This window comes from Aythya ferina, assembly GCF_964211825.1.
Source record: "Aythya ferina genome assembly, chromosome: 2".
NCBI lineage: Eukaryota > Metazoa > Chordata > Aves > Anseriformes > Anatidae > Aythya > Aythya ferina.
In genome coordinates, this window is record NC_140297.1 from 111997691 (window position 1) to 112009426 (window position 11736).

At 40.8% G+C, this 11736-nt stretch overlaps 1 protein-coding gene across 6 annotated transcripts in view; it reads right to left on the reverse strand.

The window, feature by feature from the left end:
* TMEM241 (transmembrane protein 241) overlaps nt 1–8421 on the reverse strand; it is a 47063-nt gene extending 38642 nt beyond the window's left edge. For all 6 annotated transcript variants that reach the window (XM_084507397.1, XM_084507395.1, XM_084507396.1 and 3 more), the window contains exons 1-4: nt 8273–8421; nt 6767–6813; nt 4161–4238; nt 46–127 (exon numbers count right to left, since the gene is read on the reverse strand). In XM_084507397.1, coding sequence (XP_084363523.1) covers nt 46–127; nt 4161–4238; nt 6767–6813; nt 8273–8344 — 279 coding nt within the window. In that variant the 5' untranslated portion in view covers nt 8345–8421. The remainder of the gene's footprint in view (nt 1–45; nt 128–4160; nt 4239–6766; nt 6814–8272) is intronic.
* Between the last annotated feature and the right edge of the window lie 3315 nt (nt 8422–11736).

Below are 11736 nucleotides of genomic sequence, written 5' to 3' on the forward strand. Positions count from 1 at the left end.
CGAGGCAGTCAGTAATGAACTGACTTCTACTCATGCATTTCTTACCAATCTAGATAGTGCCCTAGAGCCAGCGTAAATAATGCCCACAAAAAGCACTGAAGCAGGCAGCCATGACAGGATTTCAGACCTGTGAAAACAATTAGAATTGCATTACTTCACCACATTCTGCTTACATGCAGCCAGCAACACCTACTTGCAAGGAATATTAGATATATATTCAAAAGTGTGCATATTAAATTTATTGTCTGATTGTTCAATATTCCTCCCACTTACTAAAGAAGGCCCTGAGACAGAAATGAACCACTTCATCTAATCCCAGCTAGCCGGGATTTCTGCTAGTTCTTTTCTTGTCCTTTTTCCTTGGCTGCTCTCCTACCAAAAAAAAAAATTATTTCATAGCAATTGCTCCTGTTGGTTTTAAGGGAGAGCAATTCCATTTCAGTAAGATCCTTGATACACTGTAAAAGGAAGAAAAAAACCTGACAAATGAAGGCATAAAATGGCGCACTTGCACAGACAGCACACATTTTCACTATGTACAAATACACTTGCCCACCCACACATTCGTTTCTCAGCCAGATTTACAACGAGATCCTTCCTCAAGATCAGATTGTCTCTGTGGGAGCCTGTCTCTTGAGATTTCCTAATGATACTCCTTTGACTAAGCCAAACTCCTAGAGGCAGTTTGACAATTAATGGAGGAATGAAATCATCGCAGATTGATCCGGTGGCGTTTTGTGGGTTTTTTGTTAAGTCTTCGTTGTGGCAGTCGGGTCAGGTCTCAGTTTTGAGAAGGGGCTTCAGAATTTGCAGCCTTCCCTTTTTGATCTCGGTACTTCAGGAAAAAAATGAATCAGGTAGGGGGTAAACTTCAGAGAGAATAATATAAGATTTTGAGCAAGGGAGGAAAAAAGCGATAGCAATTTAAAGGACTAAATCAGAGGTTTCCCAGGACCAAAGACAATGTTACCTTCATTCACTCGTCCTAAACCTTGAATTAAAGGCAGAGTTTTAACACGTAATTCTGTTTCTTTAAAATTAAGGCAAATTATTTGCAATTCATCAGCTTGGATTACGCTTCCAACTAGCATATAAGAGTCAAAATAGAGTTACCACTGTAGCAACACACTTCATTAAATACCAAAAAGCAGACAAATAAAGGTAAAAAAAAAAAAAAAAAAACAGTCTAAACGAAGATCCATCATGCCCAAGGATTTCTATAAGCTTTAAGACAAGGAAAAAAAAAATGTTTCCTTTCTTTATATAATTTTCCAATATATTTGATTAAAAAAAAAATGACAACAGTGTAACAAAACATGGTCTTTATGTCCTTCTACTGGCATAAACATTTGCTGTTTTTTTTTTTCCTCCGGTTGTCATCATCATTTTTATTGAGAATCTGTGCCTTCTAAGCACAATTCAACTGGAATTTCACTAAGACCAGGATTTAAAACTGTCATACCTCACTGCCAACGATTTCACATCACCCAAAAAATTGAATGGGCATGAATTCAAGAAAGAAGGAAGGGAAGAAGAAAAATGAAGGGCTGGGAAGAAGGAACACAAGCTGAAAACTGAATTTCCATTTAGAGCATCAAAATGCTGCTCTTTCATGTTCCCCACCATTAAATTCTAGGTATGCGAAATATGTCTCCATTTCCAGTGCAGCACTGTGAAGTGCAATGGAAAAGGCCTTCAGATCCTTTTCCCAGGATGTGAAAAGAGAGTTTTATGCTGCCAAGTGGGAATTTCAGGACCGAAAAAGAATGCGTGCATGTTTGATGTAATGTGTCAGCACCAACGATCTGTCCTGCATGCAAACCAGTTGGTAGTTTCCTTTGCTGGCAATGCAGCCACGTACGTGCAGAGCCGGCGAGCTCAGTGACGTGAAAGAACTGACGGGTTTGTGGTTGCGGGGCCAGATCCAAAGCCCACTGAAGTCAACGAGCAGTTTCCCTGAAACCATTCTTTGAAGCTTTGGTTTAAGCAAGGCTCTGAGTTCTTCTGGATACAAGTTTTGCAGACAATCACTATTCACCCTGTAGAAGCAACAGCGACAGCCAGCATCTCTTGCAGTACTGAAGAGAAGCATATGAAAAAATAAAACCAAGGAGAAATTACTCTAAATATTATGTTTAATGGAACTGAGGACCTGTTTTTATTTGCCTTATTGCGAAGCTAGTATTCCTGACTTTGTCATATCCTTCAGACAAAGGGCAGTGATCTCTGTGTAATAAAATAATTCTTCTGAAATACTTTGAGATAACCTGAACTGGCTCAGAAAGCACGAGATCAGCCTTCAGAACAAAAATATTCAAGACTTTGTAGAAACACACAGATGGGTAGCAGTTTGGTATTTCCAGTATGAGAAGACTGATGACTGGGTATATTGGTTTTAAATACCCTACATGTACACACACAAAATAGATCCAGAGACCAATATTCTTCAAGAGAGGGGATAAAAAAAATGTCCTTTCCAGACCGCTGGGAGAATATCTTTGCAGGGGAAAGGACCTTGAGAGGAAACAGCAGGCAGAAGCTCTGAAGCACTATGGGTTGCTTTTTTGTTTTGTTTTGTTTTGTTTTTTTTTAAATAGAGGAGATCTATGCTACAAGTTCAGTTCAGCAAAGCATGCACTTAATTCTTCTGAAGAAAGATTTAAATTCACACCTAAGTGCTCAGCTGAATTACAGCTAAAACACATCATTGAATTCTGGTCATTTCGTTTGGTCTGCAGCTGATACAAAATGCACCTTCTGGAAAACTACAAAAAAGCTTTCTCAAGGTTTGTTTAAATCGGTTTCCCTAGTGTATGCTGACATCTAGTGGCGTCTCGACTTTTTTACTTTCTTGATTTAAAGCAGAAGTAATTTCTCATCTAGTGATGAAAGGATGAATGAAAAAGGACATTACTGGTGGCTGTATTCCTTTGTCCTTCATTCTGTACTGTGGAGACAAAACATGCACGAACAATAGATGCATCTGATAACAATATGTATCAGTAACTGTTACTAAAGCGAAGATTGGAACCTAATCCTGCTTCAACCAGCGTCAATGACAGCTTTCAGCACCAATATCATTTTACCTAAACAGAAAGATAAAAGATAGGAAGTTAAATTTTGTTCCCATTTACAACTTCGCTTAGGTTTCAGGGGTGATGTAGTCACTTGCACACAGGAGGAAAAAAAAAATTGCTTAGCCTGGTTCTTCTCACACACATACACACAGAAGATTTCATTCTAAATGAGTAGCTTCAGTTTTGCAAATCAACTGCTTGTATCCCAGACAGAAAATTTATCAGCTCTCATTTGCTAATACAGAATCACTGATTAAAAAAAAGAAGTGAACTCTGGAAGTCATCTAGCCTGATACTCTAGCTTCAGGTTTAAGCCACGTTGTTCAGGTCATTCAATATTTTTTTTTAATATCTCCAGTGATGAGGATTCAACAATTTCTGTAGGTAAGCCATCTTATAAATCATGACATTTTGTGAAATACAAAGGATGTGTCACATTCCATAGTATGGAAAGGATCTTGACAAAGTACAGTATTTTGGGTGACTTCTAATTTGAGCCACACTCAGTTCAAGAAGATGATCTCAATCCAACAAAGCACGTTTGAATTTGGAGTTTAATTATTATACCAACCCTGTGCACTGCAATGGCTACTCTTGCCGTGCATTTATGAATACAGGAGGTACACGTAAGGGTGTGTCCCATGAATGAGAATCATACACCTCTTACAGAGGAAAAGGCAGATTAGATTTTCTGACTCCACAGCACTTAGATTTTAGGAAAGGGGGCTTTTAACTGATATTACTGATGTTTCTCTTACGGTACTTTTAAGATAATCCAGGGAGGAGATGCAGACAAATGCTTGGATAAATTAGCTTGTAGTCTTCTCTAATGGCTTCCTTTTTTCATTATCTTACCAAATGTTAAACTGAATCCACTTAATATTAGTAATCTGTTGAACTGCATGTCCTTGAACATTCATTAGACTGAAACACAAGACCTCACCTATCCTTGTGAGGCAGAACGCACAGACACATGCGCAGTCTTGTTTTTAACAGGTTAGCAACTTCCACAACCAACTTAACCACGCTGTAACACAACTACAGAAAATAAGCATTTATCAGATACTGAAAACCCCACAGTACCTTGAACACAAGCTTATTTCCACCCAGCCCAGCTTCCAGGAGATATGAAGCAGAAGTCCACCGACTAACGTCTGCCACCTGAAAGAGAAACAAACATTATCTCTAAGTTGTTTGTCTTTTTTAACTCTGTGGAGCATGATTTCTTGATCCCTAAAACTTCTCAGAGCACACCCAGGACTACCGTTATTACCATTTCTCCAGGTTATCTGGGATGGCACTATTCCTCTTTGAATCTTTCATTTTCTGGACCTTTATTTCCTCCAGTTTTTCCTATTACTCTGGTGCTTCCAACCTCATGCTTCAAATGTTTTATAAAGGACCATCTACCAAGATTACCTTAGTCATGTTACCCATTTTACCATTTCTCCCAAAACAAGATTAACAATCATAATAGTGTCATTATAACCATGATAATCTAAAGATGCAAGCGAGGCAAGGTTTGTGACAAAAGATAGATAGCTGTTCATACATAAACTGTCATTGTTAGAGCAAATCGACATGATTTCAGAACTCAGACTGACTTCAGCTGGATGAACCAATAAGCCCCAAGGACGAAGCGTGTAGTCCTGGTGATTTCAAGCATGAGCTTTATGATTTTTCATTGTTATTCATGCTGGGCCTAGATTGCACACTCCCTAGAACATGGATGGCATGTTTGCCCTGCATCTTGTGCAGCAAGCACCAACTGAAGTGTCATCAACAATCAAATCATTATGCTGCAGGAGCTTCTGCTTCAGAGCATCTAGAGAAAACATCTTCACAGACAGATAACTGCATATAAACCACAACACTGTTACACACCTTTTCCAAGAGAAAATCACAATTACACATGTTCTGAATCAACTTACCTATCTAATAATTTATCCTAGCACAAAGATATGCCTTACTGTACTACAGAAGTAGCATGTGAGGCCTTAGCAATGGCTGCAGGTTAAAATGAGTACTGGTGCACAGTGCATTTTTTTTAAGCTGTAAAATAACTGATCAGCTTCCTTCTTCAGGCTAGTGGTTTACAGAGAGGTGTTTCTTGGGTGAAAATACTTGAGCATTTAACACATGACAGATACTGCACAACAGCATTAAGTCACATTAACAGGTATAGAAATGGGTTTATTGATTATTCCCATTCACTCCAATAAGCAATTATTTTAAAAATCTTTCATGCACACATAAATTGACAATTGTTTGCTATATGCAGCATTACCTACAATTAGATGCTGTCAGAGCAGACATTGTCCATAAAGATACGATGAAGGTTCAACACTGCAATCACAGCTCACTTGACCTTTTTCAGATGCGAGACTTTTCAGAGCTTAAAAGCCAGATTCCCCTCTTGTTTGCTGCAGGCTTGATCATGCTCTATATTCCAAACCACCAATGAATTTGCGTCAACTTTACATGAAGGATTTTATATCATCTCATATTTTGAAGGACGGAATTTGAAGCTTGTAATAATTTCCTATCCTCAGCACTACTGTCATATTCTCTTATATTGTAGAGGGAACAAAAGCCACGTCAACAAACAGTAATGACATGAAGGGGGCCTAACACTCTTGCCCCTTCTATTCACCTACCTTAGCACTAAATGAAAGCACACCCGAGTCACTTAATTTTCAAGGAATGGTCACTTTTAAAAAGCAGAATTATTAAGATGCATCTCAGATGCATTTCCAAATAACAGGAAAAAGGAAGTAACTGTGGTAACACAGATACCGTGAAGCAATTCCTTGTCATTGAGCATATGGTTTCTTACTGTTGACTTTCCACACTCATGTTTGACATACATTACACAAGATCCTTTCCCCATATGCTAAAAGCCTTGTCCAGGAGCCTGTGTGTTTACTGAAGGAAGCATTCATTGTGTATGGAGCTGAGTATACTCAGAGAAAATGGAGATTGCCAGGTGAATTATTCCTAGAGTCAACTACAGCCCTGGAGCTGCAAGTCAGGCAAAAATGTTTTCCAACAGTAAAGGAATTAAAGATATTCAACATCTGCAGATTTTACCAGTGTCTCAAAAGAACGAAAGGGAGAAGTCTTGAATGTAAGAGAAGAGAATTTCACTAACTGTCTCACAAATTATTAACAGTACTGATGGTCTATGAATACTTGGCAAAGCATTAAATTTTTCATTACTGTCATTAAGGTATCATAAGGACTACACAGCTAATACACAGCTACAACAAATGCCAAGCATGAAAATAAGCAGCACTGTATTTGTGTATGCCCAAAGATGGGTTTAAGGTCAGTTTTCACTAGCACAATAAAAAAAGAATACACCAAATCTGCCAGTTATCCATGAGAGCCATATCCCATGAAGATGGGCTATACTATGATTACTACTTTTCTATGCTAAAGCATAAAACTTCCATGAAAAACAAGAAATTATGGGGTCTATATATCCTAATTACATTACCATCATTATGTTTAAAAGTTAACCAAGACAAATTAATGTCTGTTTTACCAAGATTTCATGAAGTTCGTTCTCTAGACAGCAACAGCCAGTAACGGCATGAAGTACCCAAGTTGGCTTCAGCACGGAACAGCAGGACATTTACCGATTAAAGTCATTTTTCAAACGATTGTATTCTTAAAATGGTACTTACCCTTGAAAAAGGGTAGGGTAGGTAAATTTCAGGACAGACAGGACATACTGGAAAACAAACACCAAATTAATGGACGTCAAACATCCACGGAGCTATAACATTAACAAGCAATTACAAGAGCAACAAAATACAAGAAGCCCCTACTGAAATAGAGAAACATAAAAAAAAAATAAAATAAGAGACAGTCTGAACATTCTCTGTAACTTCTTTTCCTGTGTCAGAACTGCTGGATGTTCCCCCAGTCACTGTGGAAGGCAGTAGACACTGAAGTTTGTGAGGCACAGAGCAGACACACTGAACACTGGAGAGAAGGATGCCTACCGAGTTGCTCTTTTACTTGCTGAGCACGCGGCACACCTTGCACTGAATGGGAAAAGGACGTACAGGAACAAAAAGATACGAGGACTTGTCCGTTAAAATCATATCATACCACAGAGGCAAGCTTTGGCAGGATTAAGACCGCTAACTTTGAGATAATTTTCTCCTGATGATTAATCCATCTGTACCTAACGCTGCTCACCCAGTTTTGTGTAAAACATGAAGTAGTCCATAAAGCCCTTTGGAGATGTAATATACTGCACAGATGTGGAAGCAGGCTTTGTGTCTTTGCTTCAGCATGCTTTGTTAGGGTCCCTGCGTATGGATGTTTGCGTTTTTTCCCCACATACATATGCATCTCTGAGACAGAAATGCATTGGCCTTTCCATATGTAAACCAGGATCTAACAACTACGTGTGATAAAGAACAAGGACGCTATTTGTGCACAGGAGAAGAACGACTGGAGCTTCCTCAGTAGAAAGGAAAGGGACCTGCCATTCCCTCCAGGAGCCAGCAGCAGCTGTCAATGAACACGAGATGCCGAAAGCTTTCAGCAGAGACAAAACCGCACTGAGCGCTTGGCAAAGTCACTTTTAGAGGTGGTGGCAGCGTGTTACTGAGAAACTGGCATCAATACACACAGAGATAAGGCACGTTGGCTCACAAGGGGTTGTGTTAGGCACAGATTTGCCAGAAGCAGCAATTGGTTTTTAAATCAGGAAGGCGTAACTGTGCAAGCCCATACCCCCACTTCCATTTATCTACCATCTGGGGAAAATGGAAGGTGTATATTCTGATTATCTTCAGCCTCATTATGTTAAAACCTACTCAAAAGTTTGAAAACAGAGGCCCTACATCAAAGCTCTTCCAGCTTCCTCTGAGTTAAGCCAAGCATCTTTTCCAACACAGGAGGCAGCTCAGCAGCTGCTGCAGCCCCTTTCTGTTTCCCCAGCCAACACCCCTCCTTCAGCAGATTCAGTAGGAGCAATATCTCCTCCTAGGAGCTCTGCTTCACCTCTGGACCCCGATCTACCTCTACCTAGCACGGCTGCCCGGCGCTACCACCCCTCGCCCCCCATTTTGTGAGGCGAAGGGGCCGGGAGCCGGGCCGCCACGCGTCCCGGGGCCCCGGCTTCAGCCACCGCCGCCTCCCCGGTCTCTCCGGGCTCCCCTTGCGGAGCAGCTCACCTTGTTGGTGAAGCAGGACGCCAGGTAGAAGAGGCAAAAAGCCAGCCCGCCCGCCGGCCGCTTCAGGTACATCGGGCACCGGCCCCGCCGCCCGCGGCGGCCATGGCGGGGCAGCGGCCGCTCCCCGCCGCGCCTCCTCCTGAAGGGGGCGAGGCCGCCATGAGCGGGGCGGTGCGGAGCGGGGCCGGGCCCCGCAGGGGGAATATAGGCACGGCTCCTCGGCTAGCCGGGTGTCAGCGGCCCTAATTGCACCCGAGTTCATGTAGATGGCATCCGGAGCGATGCGGGGATAGAAGGAAACGCAGGCTTGGATCAAAATGGAAGAGACTGCGCGGCGAGCAGAGACCAGAACCCCTCACTCTGTATTCTCCGCTGCTTTGCACTAACATAAATTGCAAGCTTATTACGACAAACTTTCCTTCTGATAATTGCCATTCCTTGCACTTAAGGAATACACTCCTTCTGTGACACCTCTGGGCTCACAGAGATGCAGCCCAGAGACAAAATTTGCCTCCGCTCCCCGCTTCTTCCAGCTTCAAACATCACACTTACAAATCTACTATTAAACGTATCACCTTTTTGCCCGTGTTTGGCTAAATTGAAGCTGAATGGAGGTGTAATCTGTGGGATTTTCTCTTTCAATGTTACGTGTGGAATGAAAAGCACAACTTCTGAGGAAAACAACAACAACAACATGTTACAGATAGAATTACATTTTGTGTTCTTGACCTGCTTGGTTTGTAGTCATCCCTGTGATGACAAACTGAGAGCATCATCAAAAGAAATTAACATCTGTACTTAGGGAATATGTGATAAGATTTTTTATTTTTTATTTTTTTTTTGCTTTAAAAAATAAACTGTTTTCGCTACTGTGAATTTAACTTGAGGATTTGACAAACATGAAATATTCAAAAAACTCCTACTTTGCAACACAAATTTCCTTTCCAGTTTTCTAAATATCCAAGTGGCTTTCCAGTAAAAATAGGAAAAAAAAAAAAAAAAAAAAAAAAAAGACTTCTCATTTATGTGGTGAAAAATTAATCATTTGGGGTACTTTTTAGTGAAGAAAAGCTAACAAATCTTTTGGGACTTCTTTTATTGTAAACCAGAAAAAAGCAGAATAATGTTTCTTCTATCTGCAGTTACAGGACACATTCCAGAAAACAGTTAAGAAAACAGCCATTTTGTTGGAAAAAAAAAAAAAAAAATCTTAACAAGCATACATTTCTTCCTTTGTATTTAATTTTAGCTGTAATATTTGAACACTATGTTTGTTCAATGACAAGCTTTATGGTAAAATACATTATGTGAATGCTCAATGTGAGATATTTGTGTGTTCTCTGCCTTCGGCAGCTCGAGATATTTAACGGTAAGTCATTTCACAAACTGTAGCCTGTATTGCTTAACTTACACTGTTGGGAGATACTCATTTAGTGAACTTACCTAGAGGAAAAAAAAAAAAAGTAGCAAATAATTGCAAACAACTAGATTTTACAGCAGTACTTATGCACAGCGGTGACGTGTAAAGTATAAATACCCCAGGGAGGCAGAGAAGCAGTGGATGACGTGTCCTACCTAATCCTGGGCGTTCTTGTATCACATCACAGGTCAGCCGTGCTCTTGCCTGATCAGCAGTGCCCTACCTGTGCTGTTCTCATCTTGACTTTGCTCACGTAATGCAAAGTACAGGGTCTCTCTGTACATGTGCACCCTGTTTTTGAAGAAAGCAGCACAAATAAGGGAGTGGTGAGCATGGCCTAAATTGGAGAGGGAGAAGGGAAACTAACAGGTAGAGCAAGGGCAAATCCGCCCCATGGTATGAGCCCGTCTAACCTGCTAAGTTGAGCCTCGAAAGGCAAAGTCAGAGCTCAAGGGCCTCACAGCCCCCACTGCTCCAAGACAAATGCAAACACTTTGGTCCATGAAACGCAATCCTGTGTGGTTTGTAAGGAGCTGACCTGAAAGAGACATCTGATTTCTTGTGCTGAAAGGTTTGGTCCATCCTGGACAGCAGTGATCTCTCACATGCCACAGTAACAGATGCAATGGACATGATTGTGTAGATGATAAAGCGTTTCACAGATCTTGTGTTCAAGAGCTCTGAAAATCAGTAAGCAGACAAATACGTTTGCATTGTGCCATAAATTCAGCCTGTAAGGCTTTAAGAAAGAATAAGAAAAGCTTACTTGGATCTACAAAGACTGATGTAAGCGTGTGAGAAGAATAACTTTTACTTTTTAATTTAGTGGAGTGTAGTTTTCATACAAAATATTACATTGATATCTCTCTTCATGTTTCTTGAGGTGTTTTTTATTAAAACTAGGAGATTTGGGCAAAGATGTGTTTTCCTAGAGAAAACTGCAGAGGCAGATTTGAACTACTGTAAATCATTTAAAGCGTGGGATAAAGAATGAAGATAAAAAATGCTGCCAATGTTGTTTATCATAACTAACTTGAGTTACATATTCAGTAGTTGCTAAACAGCTTTAGAAATGTTTTGAGTAGCATGAAGGGAAGTTTCTGGTCTATCTAGATTTTAACTTTTTTATTTTATTTTATTTTATTTTATTTTATTTTATTTTATTTTATTTTATTTTATTTTATTTTATTTTATTTTATTTATTTTTTTCCAGGAGATGTGAATGTGTGGCAAATGATTTTGTTTACGTGTGATTTCACATAGCATTTCTTTGTGCAATTTAGTTCAAAGCTTGATCCATTCATTTAAGGGGTCATGGGATCGAGGCCTCAACCATGTCATATTCATTTGAGGAGGGCTTTGATTCCTTTATTAGACTGCAGAACTGAAGAATGTGAAAAACACTTATTTCCGAAAAATAAAAGTGGAATAAAAGACATAAGAATATTAAGTCATTATTAATGTTATTTTTTTTTGGTGTTTGTTTGTTTTTTTGAGGACTTCCAGCCTCAGTGGTTGTCAACAGGTCGCCTTGGTGATTGTGACACCCGACATCGTCGCTGGTGGCTAATGACAGCTCAGATGGACTCTGGCCGGCAACGCCGATTCTCCACGCCTGAGTCAAGGCAAGTGGCAGCTGCTGGGGCTGGCCTGGCAGCCACATCATGGGGACCTTCTCCACACAGGGGGCTGCGAGACCCCTTCCTATCTCACCCACCTCATAACCAGGCTGGTTCCTGGTTATCCAGGGGCTGGGGCCATGCCCCTGAGGGCCAGCAGCGAGCCAGTCCTGAGGGGCTGCCGGGCATCGCTTTGCTGCTGGCTCCAGCAGGCACAGGGGGTGGCTGTGTGGCAGCAAAATGCCCCTGGCCTGACAGGAGGACATGTTAACCCCGTATGATTTTCCAGGTAAACGTTGTGTTTGCCATGGGGGTGTAACAGGCGGAGGATCGCAGAGGAGCCATTTGTATTCATTCTGCATTTACAGTGAGTTACGGGGTCCGGATCAGATCAATTTGTTTGCTCGTCCTTTGAACTACAGGAT